Source organism: Fopius arisanus, unplaced genomic scaffold (genome assembly GCF_000806365.1).
Source record: "Fopius arisanus strain USDA-PBARC FA_bdor unplaced genomic scaffold, ASM80636v1 scaffold00026, whole genome shotgun sequence".
NCBI lineage: Eukaryota > Metazoa > Arthropoda > Insecta > Hymenoptera > Braconidae > Fopius > Fopius arisanus.
In genome coordinates this window covers 561,621-579,672 of record NW_011887765.1, presented here as the reverse complement: position 1 = coordinate 579,672, position 18,052 = coordinate 561,621, and the positions used below count along the sequence as shown (strand labels likewise).

Here is an 18,052-nt window from a genome sequence, read left to right as displayed (position 1 = left end):
GGGGGGGGGGGTAAATATATATTTTTGCGTGACGCCAGGATAAATTTTGTTTTTCCTGTAGATTTGAAAGAAATCTGTCGGGTGAATTCTACTATAAGCTGGTGGAAAAACCGACAATAGGGTAGAGAATCGAATGAAAGAAGCAGAACTCTCCATTTCTTATCGACAAAACAAGGATCAACGGGTTTTCGCTACTCGTCTTACACCCTGACAAATCGAGTGTACAATGAAAACAATTTCAGACCGGTTATTCCCGAGGACTCATCGCTCCTAAACGACTGGTATTGTCCACCTCCGATCCTATCTGATGTTTTATATCAATTTTACTCTCATTCGCTCCCGCACATACTCCCATTGCACTCAATTTTATCTCACAACTTTTTTTCATACTCCTTTTTTTTTACGCAGCTTTTTTCTCGTTTTTACACGAGGGACTGAAAGAAGGCCCCGACAGTATGACTGTGCGTTTATCCGCACGTAATTAACTCCGACACAATGCGCTGAAAGACTGAGGGGAGGGAATAAAACAAGGTGAGGGCAAAGAAATTAACTCGACTTGAGAGATGAATAAAAAATATTGATGTGGCGCCTCGATTATTACCGTTGGCGCTTATATCAGACGATTAGAGAATACCCCCCGCACTGTTAAAAAATCCTCTCTCAATTTTCGTCCACGAGTTGCAAAAATTTTTACAGATTTTTTCATGAGAAATTACGAATTTTCATTCGAATTTCACGTGGAAATCAACGAAAAATCAGAAAATTTTGGGGAAGACATTGTTTTTTATTTTTCATGAAAAAATCAAGAGGACTTCAGATTATTGTCACTACTGGGTCCATATGAAATGAGATAATACCTTTCAATTCCGAATGAGTGAACAGAGACAAAAGAAATGAATTTGAAATGGGCTTTTTTTTTCTCTGAAATTATGCGGAGGGTTGAGGGTTCGAGAATTTCTGTGTATCCTGCGTTTTTAATGCTCTGATCTTTATGTAAAACGGAGTGTTGGGCACGGGTACATCCGCATGCTCATTTTATTCCTCTTGAGTGTGTCAAGCCAACCATGAAATTGTATGAATCGGGATAGGCTCACGAGTGGAGGAGACACAAGAGGCTAAAGACGAATTTTTCTCGAGTGGATCCCGACGCTTGCAAATCAGAGGTAATCCAATAAATTTTATTAAAATTATAATATTGTTAATGCACTCCACGTGGAAAGTCTCGGGTAACTCACCCGAAGAAAAATTTATAATAAAATCTATCTTGATAATCGAGTTACAATACAGAAATTATTAACAAAAAATGCAGAAAAAATTCAATTGAATTAATTCTTTTTTCGTTTCACGAATTTTTACAAATTTTCAGTGGAATTTTCCGTCTTTCCCGTAATAATGGCATTGCAATACATTTTAAAAATAGATTTATAAATTTTTAATGGTTAATTGATATTAATTAATTGGCAGCGAATAGTATGAGTTTTGTTAACAATTGGATGGTTTTAATCGAGTATTTCCGATATATTTTGAGTGAATATTAGTAACTGAAATGATTAAATATATTTCCCTGGGTTTCTCACCCTCGTTACACCTCAGACTCAATTTCAGCCGAATCCTCGGCCGGGTAACATTTGTTTTTATATGATAATCCTCGAACCATGACGCCAGTATTATTATTACGTTCTGGGCACAGTGGGTGGGTTTGAAACGAGGAATCTCAAATCCTCGTCTCGGTTTTTTCCCCTTGGAGTCTTACCACTCTGTGTAAGTGTGAAGCGAAAACAAAGCGCAATATTACCCTCGCATGTAAGTAAAAGAAAAAAATTGTGAGAAAAATTGGATGAAATTGAAAGTATCGCGTCTGCCATTGAATAAAAAATGGAGTTAATGGAAAAATTGCAACTGTAGTAGACATGACAAGAAATATAAAAAAAACGTAAAACAGATATTTTTCAAAGCTTTCCAAAATATTAATATTTTCGGGATAAATAATTGTAGTGATTATGAATCGGATATATTAATGGGCTTCATCTAAAAGTTTATTAATAAGTGTATATTCGCGGGGTTGGAGGGGAAAGAGGGCATGTTGGGAGAGGGTGAGGGTGGGAAAAGGGCGGAGGGGGTGGAGTGAGGGAGACATGGCGGTGAGAATAAAGGTGCAGATGAGAGGAGGAGACAGGTAACGCCACCGAGAGGTACGGTGGCCGCCAGGGAAATTACCTTTACCGTGAAGAGATATGTGCATAAACTCGGCATTACACGCAGTACGGTTCTCAATCTTATTTTACAATACCATTACAGCATTTTTTTTTTATGTTTCCCGAAGTGGGAGACACTCATCGCTTATTGTATTCGTTATTAATGATTCATTTCTCGCAATTTTTTCACAAGCATTCGAGCATTAATTTTTCATGATTTACTGTCATGAGATTATATAGTTTTCGCAGAACGCCGGGTATCCAAATGCGGAGATATTTTATTATTAAATTTGTCGGTAAATCGCGGGAACGGAATGTCAGAAAATTGACGAGTTTATATAAAAATTCCGTTTTCATGAGTTTTTCATTAAATTATTCAGGTCTACAGGGCGTTTCATTATATTCTTAATGAATATAATTATTATCCCATAATTCGTAATATAATTTACACACCATATTATTTATATTTTTTATTCCCAGAACTCTCCGACACTTTATAAAAATCCTGAACCATCAAAGGTCACAAATCATTATCAAAAAAAATCCAGACAAATCCAAAAACCGTACACCCGCAAGTAATCATTGTATTTCCGGTTAAATCCAGACATTTACATTTTCTTCAGCTACCCATTTATTTTTGTGAAACCCGAACGAGAAGAATACGACGAGAGCCACTGAGTTCGTATAGAATGCATGATTCGAAGACAAGAGCAGCAGCCCCTGGAGGTCTCTTCAGTCTCGTAAGTACCCACAGAAGACGACATCCTCATCCCTCCCATGCTACCGTACCTCGTCCTCTTTCTCCACCTCCTCCCCTTTTGTCGTCTAAATCTCCGTTGTTTATTGCAAATGGATTCCGCATCATGATGCCCAAGCGGCGGTACCCTATTCAAATACGTGTCTCTCACTCTCTTCATGGTATATGCGTATATTCATACACTTCCTCCTCCCTCCTCCCTCTCCCCCTCCCTCTTCCCCCTTCCCCTCTAACCCCCATTTCTGCGCAATTTTCGTAGCTATACACCGTACAGGGATGTTATTGCCCCGGTCGTGATTGCTCTCGCTCCGAGTCCTTCGAATAATTTATTTTCACCAGAATATAACGACTTGTTTTATGCTCTTTTTTGGTTTTCATGCTTGTTTTTCCTTTTTTTTTTCTCCCAGCAAGGGGTAGAGATTCTCTTGGTAATCTGAGGATCAGCTTCCGTGCGCTCCGGAGGTCAGAAAAATTGAGTGGAGCTTGATCCGGTTAGGGTGCCAATCTTTTGGATACTGCGGGTGTTTATTCGAGTGAAATTCAAATTTTTGGGACAATTAATTGTTTCAGCTGTCGAGGGTGAAGGGGTTTTCCGGGTTTTCACAACCAGAAGTCTTGGAATTATTTTTTGTCCATTTTTCGAGTGCGTGATTGCCGTGAAAATGTAATCGCGAGTCAAACTGAGAGATGATTGGTTTGAGGTACAGGGGGTGAACCGTGAGTCGTGAATTTCTTATCGGATTGACTGGCAATTCAGAAAATGGGGTAGAATAAATTTTCTACAACTCCATATTGCGTTTAACGACATGATATTCCTCTTTAGAGATCTAATATCAATCGTCACACCTCGATATCACAACCAATAATTTCCAACTCTTACTGTCAAGATTCTCCCCTCTAGGGTCTAACCACAGGTTAACCATTACAAAAAATCCTAATGTGTCACTTCATATTCCGTCGCGCTCCATAATTTCCCCCCACGATGATGATACATCACACGTCATAACCACAACACCATAATCACGATAATTCGGTTGAAGTTAAACCGAGGAAAGCCCCAATTCCATAAGCATGTATTTACACTAGCAATAATTTTGAGATCAAGACCAAGGCAATGAATCATGTCTCATTGTGATCCTGGGACACATCCCCGGGGGCTATGAGACTGCCCAGGAGAAGGTGGAATTGATCGAATGCGAAACTGAGAGTGTGCTTCGTGGAAAAGGTGAATTCCCTTGTTTCTTTCATCCTCATCGAGGTGCAAATAAGACTCACCTTGGTAATTTTGCCAGAAGGCGGAAGCCTGACCACCGATGAGATCCAGGCCATAGCCCCAGCCGGGTTTTATCGCGTCGGGCGTTGTTGGTTGTTGTGGTGGACGGGGCACCTGGGATTCTCGGTATTGTTGGGCCTGTTGTTGGGACTGTGGCGGTTGATGGGACTGTTGAGATGATTGTTGCTGGGATGATTGTTGTGACGTTTGGGACTGAGAGTGAGCGGGAATTTCGTCCACTGGCTCTGACTTTGTACGTGTCTCCGTTGTTACGTTCTCTGAAACATTTTACGTACCAGATTATAGCATCAATATTGTAGATTAATGTAATTATTGAACAACCCGAGTAAAAAGAAATTGTAATCGGAATATTTTTTCTAAATTTTCCGAAAATTTCTGGAAAACTTTAGAGGAAATTTTTTTTTTCACTAAAAAAAAATTGGGGAACAGAATAATTGTATTTTTAGGAAATATTTTGAACATTTTTTTTTATTTTCTAGACATGTTTGCGAATATAATTTTTTCTTTTAATTATACTGGTGTTTTCTTACTTTTTTTATTTTTCAATATTCTCAAAAAATATGCCATTTAAATTATTAAAAAAATTTTCCCATTCTAATTTTTGAAAATTTTTTCAAAACCTTCCCCAAAAATAAAATTGTTCTGTTTTCCATTTTTTTTTGTTTCATAAAAAAAATTTTCTGAAAAGTTTTCCAGGAATTTTTTGAAAATTTGAAAAAAATATTCCGATTACAATTTTTTTTTTACCCGGGAACGCCTCTCTGATACATCCGATCATTTGTACCTGTATTTGTACCCTTTATTTATTAAATAAATTCTCTTATGCAAAAATATGAGCAAAAATATGAATATATATAATATGAGCCGTTGAGATTGAGATTGATTATTTATTAGAATATTCCAGAGTTCGGGTGTTATCAAAAATGATGTGGTTCGTTAATCTGACGGAAATGAATTGAAATTACAATTTTGATAACTACAATTAAGTCAATGGTCATGATAAAGATTTAAGGTGAGTGTTTGTCCTCAGGTGTTCCGTTTAAATTTCGATGATACAGAGGTACATTCCAGGAACGAATTAAAATTCAAACCCCAGGACCTTCCAGGAATCGCAAAATCCAGTACCTCCAACTGTTCCGATAACACTCGTCTCATCGGAAATACTGCCCGAGGCTCCAGAATCTTGAGAATAAATTAATTAATTCGAGCCAGAGCAAACAGCCTGACACCCAGCAGAATATGATTCCTTACTTATCCAAACCCCGTGCCGACGGGGGTGTAATCTCCACTCACCCCCTTTCTTAAACCTTGAAAATTCGTTCCTTGATACACTAACCCCCTCCCAAACTTCGTCTTCTCCTTACGTTTCTTGTACTCCCTGTCACTACCAAGACTCAAACACGAAACCCTTTAAGTGAAATCTCTTATTCCGATATAGCGAACCTCCTGCGAGGTACACAAGTCAGCCGAAGCTGATTAACTGCTGTCAAGTCCAGGGGAGTCATGATATTAATTGCAAATCAAACGGTAACTAGACGCTCCTGACGGGAAATGACGCGCATTTATTTTTTTCATCTTGAAATACGTTTCGGAGGAGTAGATTTGATTTCAGGGAGGTATTTGACAACTCGATCCTCCAGTTGAGATACCCATCGACCATTCGAAAAAAATTGAACCCTTTTTGTTTAAATAAAAAAATCATTCCGCATTGTTCTGTGTTGGATGAATTTTTTTGTGCTGAATTTTTTGCGTGTGTTAATTGCATACATAATTTAAACAAATTTACTCACCAGCTATCGCTCTAACTTGTTCAGACGATGCACCCGTCGCTTTGAGTGCCTCCTCCAACTGCGTACGTCTCTTGGTCTCCAAATCGAGCTGTTCCTGAAGACGTTTCCGCGCCCGTCGCTCCTTCTTCAGTCGTTTTTGGTACAAAACTGCAATTAAAAAACCAGAGAAATCAATTTAAAAAAAAATGATCATCAAACGGTTTACTCCAGTTTCCCGATGCGCTGTCATCATTGCGGATACGAATAATCATTTTTTTGGATAATCTTCATGATTTAGATCATCAGGATTTGAGTTGCCGTCGGGGATTAAATCGAGGTAGTGAAAAATAATCCGTTGAGTGGTTATGCAGGCGGAATTTATTGTCTTGAGCATTAATTGAGAGCAGAGAGATGCAATGAATCTCGGTGCCCACAATAGCCATAACCGTGAGTGCATTGTGCATCGTCTCGTCTCAGTCTTCACCTCAATCTCATCCCTGGTCACGAGATACTGCGAATACCTCGTTAATGCATATATACAAAGCTGCCCCATCCGCTCATGTTCCACTCAAACACAAAGACAATTGGACGGCGCCCGCAAGATCCAGTTGCATTCGTGGTCGATCATATGCATCCTTCATACCTATCGATCCGATCGAGACCCCAGGGCGGCACCCTTTGAAGCATCAACCATCAACCAACACGGGTATAACCTCGCTCTTAATTATTTTCAATCACATCGAGTCCTCGAATGTTGCAAGATGTTGTTCAAGATTTATTGAAATTTCAGTCGAAATGTCATTTCAATTTTCAATAAAAAAAAAAATTGAAATTATGAACCTGAAAATTCGTGGATTTATGGAATTGAAAATTTCGATAAAAAAATGAATTATGAATGAAAAAATCTGTGAATTTTTGGGATTGCAAATTCTAGTGATATTTTGACGGAAATTTCCAGACATTTCTTGTGGTATATGCAGAATGTGTGTAGATATTCTCGGAAAGGATTCCTACGGCAGAAAAAGGGCATAAAAATGATGAGAATTCTCGAAGAAGCGGATAGAAAAGTGGGCTGAGATGCATATAGGGGCACAGGAAGCACGACAGTAGCTGGCATTTGAGATTGCTCGGTCTGACATGAGTGAAAGACTTGCCAGTAGCGAAGTGCATAAACCGAGTGGTTTTCTCTCTCTGGTCTCTTGGCGTAGGTGCCACGTCGCCGTGGGCGTACACCAGGGTTGTCTACGATGCTGGTAAATGCAGTCACGTTGGGGTGATGGAGGGAATGAGCATGTGAACTCATTCCCCGCAACATTTCACGTCTAACATCATCCGATCATTCATAAATCATCAGTCATTATCTGTTTTGCAATTGAAATAAACAACATTTCTTATCCTACACCGCACGCGCTCTTATCACTCATCATTTTTTTCCATTCTCTCTTGTAATTCCTATCGAAATTAAATTAAAATTAAAAATTCAATATTCAATACTCGATCTATTTTTCAAATTGTTCAAGATTCCGTAATTTTAGATTAATATAAAAAAATAATGACTAAAAAATGGATTTGTGATTATGAAAAAATTGAAATTACCGCTCATTTCATTGACCAATCGGAAGTCATGACTGGCGGTCAGCCAATTTCGATATATTTCGATATATTTCGATAAGTTTCGATATAAGCCAGCTTCACGGCTCCTTCATGTTGTCAAGCTAGAGAAGACAGAGTTAATCCCGATACGAGGTACAGTGAAAAATCTTCGTACAGAAATAAAAAAAATGGTACCTCACTTAATAAACCGTAATCAATAGGTACGAATAAACATGAATGACGCTTGACCCAATTGAAACATAATATGCAATCTAAAAATTCCGAGGTTGAGCGTCACTATCACGTGATTGATTCCCAGTAGACAAGGCGCAGACAACCCCCTCCCTCCACCAACATAACCTCATTCTTTTTTAAAAAAAAACTGTTGCCCATGGTATTCGCCACTATGGCTGAAATTCCGCATCTCCCTCTCATTCTTTTTCGCGTAAATACGAGCAATCTGTCTGGCCTCCTGGTTCTTATTCTATATCCATTTATTTTCTCTTTCTTACTTTCATCTCTTCCTTGACTGGTATACAACAGTGAAAACAGTGGCCTCCCTCCTCACCCAGGACAGCGCAAATGTTGGAAAGAGGTGGAGCGAGAGATGTTTTATATGTGTACACCGAGGGGTACAAAATTGTTCAAGTTGAAGGAGGACTGAGTGAGAGGGAGAAGTAGCATTATGATGCAAAGATGGCGCGGCCAGCGGCACCCTAGAATTAGCCCGAGCCACTCGCCATTGGCTGTCCAGCAAAACCACTCCTTCGGGTAACAACCGACTGCATACATTGCATACTAAGGATAACCAACACGCGAGGAAAGAGGACAGAACTCTCCAGGAATAAGAATGGGTAACAAAAAAAATACAGCGATATTTGGAAAACGTACCCCAGACCCAAAATCAAGGTTCTTAGCTGATTTGGCTAATCCGGACGTTAAAAAAAATTCAAAATCAGCCGATTTTTTGGATTGGACTAAATGAAAACTTTATCAAAATGTCAATGAATTTTAGGTGCAATCCTCTCCAGGATTCTATGATCAGGATTCCATCGTCAGGTTAGGAGTTGCTTCTGATTCAGTTCCAAAATTCACGACCTCAATCCTGCTAATTTATAATCAGTAATTTGATATCAATATAGAACGCGCCTCAAATCGGATGCCAATCAAAATGATTTGACCAGACACTGACCAAAAAATGTGGATCCGAATCCACAACTCAGGCACGAGTCCAAACAAGCGATACAAAACTGATTCACAACCGATCAAAATCAGTAATCGATAATTCATTGAAAAGTGATTTGACTTAGCGGCGGATCGTTTTGATTGGATCACAGGACGATGTCATAATCGAATTGCTCGTTGGCAATCAATCGAGTCATAGCATATCATTGATAAAAAAACATTATCGAATGACAATCATTGAACCGCGATGATTGTAGAGATGACAATTTCGATATGGGGTTGACAGAGACATACGGCTAGCGGGTCGGAGGTACCAGCAAAGAGGTATATAGAAGGAGAACGATGACGACAGCGACGACGGTGGCTTGATCGACGTGGGGAGTCGTTTCAACCCAACAACTCGTCACATGAGTGTGTGTTGGTTTAGACTCTGCAAGAGCGCACGGTCGAAGGCTTTCTGACCGAGTGCACAGCGGTAGCTGATGTATTTTGACGTGCCCGATGGGAGACCTCTCGCCCGTTGACTGCATTATCTAATGGACCACCCTCACCTCCCTACCAGTTTTCTTCGTCTCCTCTCTTTTTCATTTTCGTCATTCCCCATTGCATCCTTCTCAGTTCTACCTCTGATATCTGCCATCTTTGATCTGCCATCTGCGATCTGCCATTTTCTAACCACGAGAATTCTTTTCCTCCTTCGCTGTTTGACCACTGGCTGTCCTGATGATTTCTCTGATTACAAACTTGAATCATTATCGGTGTGATGAAAGATCGTTGTGAGTCATCGACGAGGGTTAGATGATTTCAGTTTTTGTCATTTTTTTAACTGTACTTGGATCTTCAAGGATCTTTCAAACTTCAATCGGACAGATTTTCCAATTTCATTGGTCGATGACTCAAGCTATTTTAGTTTTTAATCGAGTAACAGGAGCCATTTAAATTATTTATAATTAATTTAATTAAAGCACAGCTAGAAGCTAGAAGCAATCGATCTCAATTAAAAATCAATTCATAGAAACAACCGATTCGTGATTTTTGCAGTAACGAATTAAATGCTCGGAGTATATTAACTTAAACTGATACTTTGTGTAAAGTTCTGAGGAAGGTGAGACTTCACGGAAGGGCCTCGAAAAATCGATTGAATAATACGATCCTCTCGCCATAAAGCTGGCTTATTAATTTTTTCGCAAAGAATCCGGTCAATTCCGAATAACAAGGCTGCGTGCAGGTGCCGGAAATGGTCAATATAACCTCAAAATGTAAATCATATTGCTGTTTTGTGAAATACAGGGTGGATGGTGGGGCAAATTGAAGAGGGACTTCTCTCCTTCGGTTTGTATTAAACACATGGAGGGATAAGACGCTCTTTCCTTCTATGGGTGTAATATTAGTTTCCAAGCGGTCCTTCTCGTCCTGATTGGATTTCACTAACACTCACTGTCTCACTCCGGTGCGGGATGGACTGTGATTGTTTTGGGTGGTGTAAGGGCCTCTCGATCCTTCAAGGATGAGATGTACCAAAGGCCATTTACATATTAAATGGACGCCGCGTGTGCTACACGTTTTCGTTATGACATTCACTTTAATCATTCCGCGGTCAATGGACAAATTAAAATATGCTTTATGTCTCGATAAGTTCATCTTCTTCTCGAAGAATGACATCGGTGCATGGAGAGAAACACTCAATTAAAAATTACCTCTCTTTTCGGTAATTTCCGAGTAATTTCCAATTGAGGTTGTTGGTAATTTTACGAAACTGTCACGTAATTTTTAGTTGTAATATTTATTGTTGTGATTTTTAGGGGTAATATTTCGATAGGCATCGAGTTTTGGTCTCTGGGGGGTGGAAGGTGTGAGATAGGACAGAATAACCTCGATAAATTCATAACAACTTGAAATTTTCGTCATGACCATAAACCGTGGTAAGAAGAGGCGCTATCAGTGTTCTGTAAAATGGTGGGAGGGGGTTGGTATTTGAGAGATGAGAAAAGAGGGGTTCCCACTTAGGGAACCCATTGGTGGGCTGTGTCTAAACACTTTGTGCGACTCGGTACGTCTCTACGCCGGACAGCATCTGTGCACAGCTATGTTGTATATATCCTTAAAACCCTACCTCGATATCCATACAAAGCTGTCTGCTGAATAATATTACACTTAACCCGTACCACTCGGATGATTATAGTTGGAGGCCCAACGTCGATAGTAGTTAGAGCGTGCATCCTGTGTGAATGCTAATTCATACCGCATTATAGTTTATATACTGAACGAATTGGATAAAAATTCTCTTATGAACCGAGAGATGTGAAAATTACGCTCATCTCATTTATTTAATTTCGTTTATTCGCATGAAGGCGCGACTGCTCTCCAATTTATATTACACTCTGAAATAATTGCAGGACATTTATGGACAATTCTTCATTGACCAATCAGCTTCACAAATTCTCAAGTAATAATTTTCCTGAACTGCCAATCCATTGAAAAGTCGAAAATTTATTGGTGATTAGTCAGATTTTTATTAATCTGATGAACAATCTGTTATCAGCGAGTTGAAAAAATAAATGTGGAATTCTTTAGTAATGAGAGATTGGGGAAGAAAATTTATATAATTTGAAGTAAATAATATAAATTATAACATCTGGATTATCAATTCTGGATTGATTCTGTAATCGGTGAGTGGAGTTGAGTTTTTTAGTTCTTTTAGTGAATTATTTCGTCTGGATGGGAGAGGCAATTTTCCTATGGCGTTGGGAAAACACGAAAAAACAATAGCTAAAGCGACAATGCATCAGCATGGATAAGCGGACTGGGAAAGCTTTTCAGGGTTTTAGACGAGTTATTGATGGAATAGGGGCTTGTGTAACAATTCCATGGCGGAAGTGTGCGGATGGTGAGACCACAAGACGTGTAAAGGAGATGAGGGGGTTGGGGTTGCCTGACCCTCTCGAGGATGTTTCCACTCGGTCCAAACTGGATTCCAACGAGCCATCTCCATTTCCATATGGGCCACCACATGGGGAATGATGGGATGACCTCATCCCCCATGCAGGGACACTCCAAAGGGCGAAAAGTTGTCAGACAAAATTGATATTTCAGTTTTTCACACCCTGTAGCACTTACATATTCCTTATTTTTTTTTTCTCGGGAAAAAATAATATAAATAGAAGATGCGGGGGTTAAACGGACAGTTTTGTTTTTAGTTTCATTTTTATCGTTATTTTTAGAAAATTGTTACGAAGAATTATTGTTAGAACAATCGTGAGTGAAAATATAATTTATAATAACTTCTCTGAATTTTTGATTGAAAAATTGATAAAATTTTTCAATTGAAATTGAATTCAAACATGAAATTTGAAGAAATATTCACTTGAATGAGTAACTCATTGAAAAAATAATTAGTTGCAACAAACAACGAAAAAGTAATAATCGTTTACCATGAGAAATTAAATTTTCTTGAAATTCCAGGAAATATTTAATAGTGTTCGTTTGAACGAACAACTCGAAGTTGGAACCCCTCTCCGACCATAATCCCGATATCTGTTGGTTTTCGGCCAATAAAACACGCGTCCCACCCCCAGCATTTTTTCCAATACCAAGAAATTACCTCCACCGGTCCGAGCTGATAAAAAGAATTGACGTAAAGATAGCAACCCCCAGTCTCTCCTCCCGATAATCATCGGAGAAATGAGAAAAAAAAAAAAACAGAAATAACTAGGGAGAAATTCCGTTGGATATTTTTGCGACTCTGATCTTTTGTGTCATCGCGGAAACCGAATCCCGATTACTGGCTATTACATTTCGGGTACCTCAGGAGAGAATTTCTCTCAAACCGGACACACACAACCCCTGGGTAACAGGAGAATCTGGGGTCTCGAATGACCCGGTACGAACAGCCAGTAAATATTTTCATATTGCTTTAAGGTGGTAATTGAAGAGTATGAGTTTAATACATATAATTCAATATTTTTCACTAATCACGACCACCGATTCGCGAGGGGAATCGCGAAATCATATGCACCGAGCAAAATCTGCCCCAAATGTTGCATAAAAGTGTTAATTAATTTCTAGATTTTAATTAACAAAATCCAAACTAATTGAATGCTATATTAATGGAATAAATGGGCGTCTGTTTATTCTCCGAAGAAGTAGAAGAAAGTGAAATGTTTCTCCCAATATTTTTCCACCAGGGGTTCAATCTCCCCGCAGATCCCCGCGATAAACACACACATGCATCAATAATATTTCATCTCCTGAATTTATCCTCTCTATGCATAAAAAACCAAGTTGCTGACGAAAGTAGCTCCGTGGGGGGTTTTTTGGTTTATCACACTCCGGTTTACTGCAACTATAGACACATTGACACATCATGACTCCTCAGGGAGCACCAGGGGTGGGTTAATGGTCGAAATTTTTTGTAACATTTTTTCTCGAGTACATAAGAGGGAAGAATAAACTGATGGAATCATCCCCAGAATTTTCCAGATTCCATCAATTGATTATTTCTATAAAAAAAAAATATATTCTTTCTGCATTTTGAGATCGACGTTGTCTCGGGTTTTTAAATAAATCATAATCAACTCCTGCGGGATGATTTAATCACCTCTGAATCGGAATTTTATGCCCGTCGTCTAGATTCCAGAAAAATGAAAAAAAATAATACGGTATAAGATCAATAACTATCGATATCCCAACTCCAATTTCATACCTTTTCTTTCATATTGCTGGAGGTATACAGAAAGGCCCATTAAAAAAATAACCCAGCATTAGAAGGCCATTTTATTTTATCGGCTCGGACCGCGATTACAACGATAACCATCTATAAGCTCGATGTATTATTCTTTTCCTTCTCTTTTTTTTTTCCATCATTTTTTTTTCTCTTCATCTAACTTTTCGGCATCATCACCATTATCACCGCAGCGTCTACCAGCGAATGGCTCCGGTCAGATTCATTTTATTTTGGTCAGCTCTCTTTGCAACCCCTCCACATCATCCCCATGGCATTTCTTCTATCTATGACCCGACAGAGAAAGAGACTAGACCATTTTCGTTACGACCAATAAACGTTACGACGCAAACGCGACACAAAATTGTCGTTTTACGTTCAATAAATTGAAAAAAAAAAATTATTCACTTGATTCGAGAAATTGTTCGAGTCATGCGATTCAAAGAAAAATAATTTGATCATCACTCGCGGTCATTAACACATTAATTCGTTTAAATTTGAATTAATCAACGATTTAATGATAAAAAAAATGGTAATTGTCATTATAAATGATAATTATAATTGTCATTAATAATTATTTCCTGGCATTGCAACATTTTTTAAATATTCTCTATTTGTCCGATAGTAGAGACGAACCGTTTGTCATTCTGATATTCAATTGATGGAATAAAATAGTAAAATGAAATTCCAAAGAGAGAAAAGAATTTCCGCTCAATTGATTCGGCTCGGAAAATAATTCACCATTCTTTGCATACTCTTGAATTAAAAAGCAAACAGTCGTCTCGGAGGCAGTGGATGGGGAAGGGAGATTTAACGTATCCATATACTCGTTGAAAGGAAATTTATGGGAATTAATATTGGCCTCCCTCGAGACTGGGTTGACTAGGGCCTCAGGGACCCGCGGAATGCGACTTTCCGGCATACAGGGAACTTTAAGAATTTAATTCGTCCACCTTTCCCTCCATCTCAGCCCCTGGAACAACTTTCCCCGGGTCTCTTCATAATTCCTCATACGTTTTCCATTCATTCGTTATGGCTTATACGTTCTTGTGATTTTAGAAAATTTAGAGCTAATTGAAAACGCGAAATTCTTTCCAAAATTCTCCGACATCCAATTTTGTACGTTATTTTCTTCAACAATTTAGTAACTCTCGCAGTTTTTTGTTACAATGGGAGAAAGTTAAGTGAGAGATTCAAGCAAATTGTAATGTCTTCAGTTTATCTTTTATTCTCAAGCTAAACCGTTTATGAGCTTTGTAATTGAAAAAAAAAAATCATACTTCCCTCTGTTTAGTTCAAGTTATTGACCAATGAAGCCATTGCTCCACTCTCTCTACTTTTTCTCAAGACAATAAGAATTTCAATGGTAATTTGAGGTATTTTTCTCGAAAAATTGAGTCCTCGAAACTCTTGGAGTAATAGGCCTTCCTTTCACATACATAAACCGCAAAATGTTTTCAATTTGAACGCAAGCACAGAAAAATACGAACGAGGTACAAAAAGAAACAGTTAAAGGGCTCCGGAAATTCTCTTTGCTGTATCTTTAATGCAGCAATCTCGGGGCGTGATAAAGTGCGGGGTAAACGTGGAGACGAAAGGGAATTGCCAAGTGTCCATTCACCCACAATGAGCCATTACATTGTATAAACATCGTACTTTCAACTCCATTTTTCCCTTTAAATGACTCTTTCCTTCTGTTTGTCCATCTCAACTCCGTTGTGTTATTTTCCTTTGATGTTCTCCGGGTGAACATTTCGAGAACGAAAAATAAAATATTTCTGCAGTTCTCACTGATACTCTCACAATTTCCCCTGATGTAATATTGTAATCCATATTGGGGTAATAAATTTTACAATTTGCGGGCATATGGATGACGCTGGAATAAAATGAATCAGATATTGCGGAATGATGACAGGTGGAAGACGGCATATTGGGTGGAGGAGCCGAAGGGATATCGTCTTACCCAATGGTTTTGCCTTCTCCCTTGACTTCAACGGAAAGCTCACCCATACATGCATAACACTGTTGTTGACAAGGTGGATGCAACAATAAAGAAACAGCCGGTGTGGAGTCTGGTTTATAGGGAAGCCCCGAGGATGGAGGAATCAGGGAGATATTCGCCATCGAGCGGACGTGCTCATCATTTGTGAATAAATATGGCGAGACCAGTGATGAATAAGTCCGTATTGGCCAGAAACTTTGGCTTCCCAAAAACGATCAATGGCTTCTTCGTCTTCAGACTTCACTCGTGAATTTTTTTTTTCGCAAATTTTTACTCCCATCTTTGGGTTACAACACCCGAAAATTGTTGAACGAAAAAATTGGTGTATTTTTTTTTCTGTCGCTAGGAAAATCATTTTCGTTGAATTTTTTTGTAGTCGATTGGTACAATAGATTTCCACTGCAGTTAACCCAGTGAATTCTCCAATAATTGTGAAACGAGAGAAAGGCGATTTTGGGGAAGAGCCTTCTGTATGTAAACCTAAAACCCATTGAACCCCATGGACACACACATCCGCCATATTTCCGTTGAATTTTCGGAGACAGTAGAGGGATGGATTCACCCTGTACTGGAATATCTTGCTATAAACGAACCCACGTAATTGTGTCAAAGGAGAGTTTACGAAATTTCAATCACGCCCTGTAGCTCTTGTCGCTTTACCACCCTCTTATAACCCATCTACTTGTCTGATCGGCGTAAAATCATCCAGGCATTATGTATTTGCTCTTGGAAGGCACTTTAACCCCGACATCAGCCCCTACTTTTTCCACCCAATGGCTTTCACAAATGTCTCCACCCTGTCTTCAACCCCTTCAACAATGAATTAATATTTGCTGACAATTATCGTGGCTTTGGCCGACAACAACCTTTCTACTACTCAGCGCAATCTCGGGAAAAAATTAATGAGAAAAATTATTTTTCCATCAGCGAATTAAATATCCCATTAATTTTCGGTTCAAATAATCCAAAAATGAAGAAAATACTTCGTTTTTCAATTCATCTATTCCCAAAAATTATGAAAAATCTACTTTTACCATTCGGCAGAGTATGTCACGAAAAAAACAATTTAGATTAATGAATTAAAAAATCCGCGAAGTAAAAAAAAACAGTAAACACGTGCGAGATGGTTATATTAATTAATTAAATGGGATTCGATTACTGTTCGATGAATCGATCGGGAAATTCGACAGAGGGAGTTCGCCAGGTGGCAGAGAAACCCGCCAGAAATATCTCCTAAAAATCATAAAGAACCGTAGAAAAGGGTCAGACTAATGGAGATGTATCTACTGGTGGCATAAGGGGGCAAGCCCCGAGGTGAACGCCCAGGTTTTTTTTTTACTCCACCGGAAGATTGTTCATGGGATTGAGTCGTACACATGGCATGATAGACACGGGGTGTGTTTTTTCCCAGTGGACTACCTCCAATAATCCTAATGGCTTATGTATCACGTATTATTTCCCCCGTTTATCCAATTTATCTAGCGAAATCGAATGTACAATCACTTTGCGAGTAATAAATACGTGTCGGTATATGTTTCAGAAGCTGGTGAATGGCGTTCGACAATTTCCATCGTGGAATTTGCTTCCAGGGAATTTGAAACTCTCGGTGGAGCCCCGAGGTCAGATGCCCACTTCCTGGTGGATGGAGGGAGGAAGGGAAAAAAATAGTAACTGAGTGGCTAGGGGGGAAACCACGTTCCCCCTTCCTCCCGAGAATTCACCCCCTCTTCTGCACCATCTCCAAAGCCCTCCGTGTACCCGAGTTTTCCCGCAAGTTCTCCGCTTACCGGAGGTACGTTTTGCATCTAAGACGCTGACCTGAGTTTAATTACGGGGCTTTGCGTTACCCCATGGGCATCACCTCTCGTCCAAAGATCATTCCGGTGTGTGTGTCCTCTAGGTCTGCCCCCACATCTCTGGCAACGCTTCGATAATGGAGTAAACGGACACGCTGGGGCATATCTCTTGGGAGAGAAACGGACCACCAGGAGGTGGTGGTTGGGGCGCGGGGGATCCTCACCGCACCCCCGAACACTCGGGATTTACTTAAATATCCATGACAACGGATCAAGGATGATCTCAGAAATATTTGGGGAATAAATTAAAGAGTGACAATTGAGGAGCATGAAGAAATTTTTACGGTAATTATTATAATTGCAACAATGTGATATTATTACCTTATCCCGATTTTTAATTATTTTTTTATTGGAATGACTGAATCGACATTTTTAATTTTCATTGATTTTTTTAATAAAATTTGTGGGAAATTTCTTCAAGTTCTAGCGTTTTGAGAAAAATTCCACTAAACCTGTAGTTCTGAATCAATGAAAACACGGAATTATTAATAAAAATTGATTGCAAATATGAAAAATTAAAGTCAGTATACCGGAGTTCTATCGACTGACGAGAAATGTTGATAATGAAATCCCCGGTTTCCGCATCCCCCAATTCCTCGATGTTGTTTGGACACAAACTCATTGTGCGATTTTTACGATCCCAACCCAATCTCCACATGAATTTTTTTACAACCAGTTAAA

General features: G+C 39.1%; 1 protein-coding gene across 5 annotated transcripts in view; it reads right to left on the bottom strand.

The window, feature by feature from the left end:
- Window positions 1-18,052, bottom strand: part of dac (dachshund) — a 160,239-nt gene that overhangs the window by 6,295 nt on the left and 135,892 nt on the right. For all 5 annotated transcript variants that reach the window (XM_011302142.1, XM_011302141.1, XM_011302144.1 and 2 more), the window contains 2 exons: window positions 6,037-6,183; window positions 4,228-4,503 (listed from right to left, as the gene is read on the bottom strand). In XM_011302142.1, the coding sequence (XP_011300444.1) occupies window positions 4,228-4,503; window positions 6,037-6,183 (423 nt within the window). The remainder of the gene's footprint in view (window positions 1-4,227; window positions 4,504-6,036; window positions 6,184-18,052) is intronic.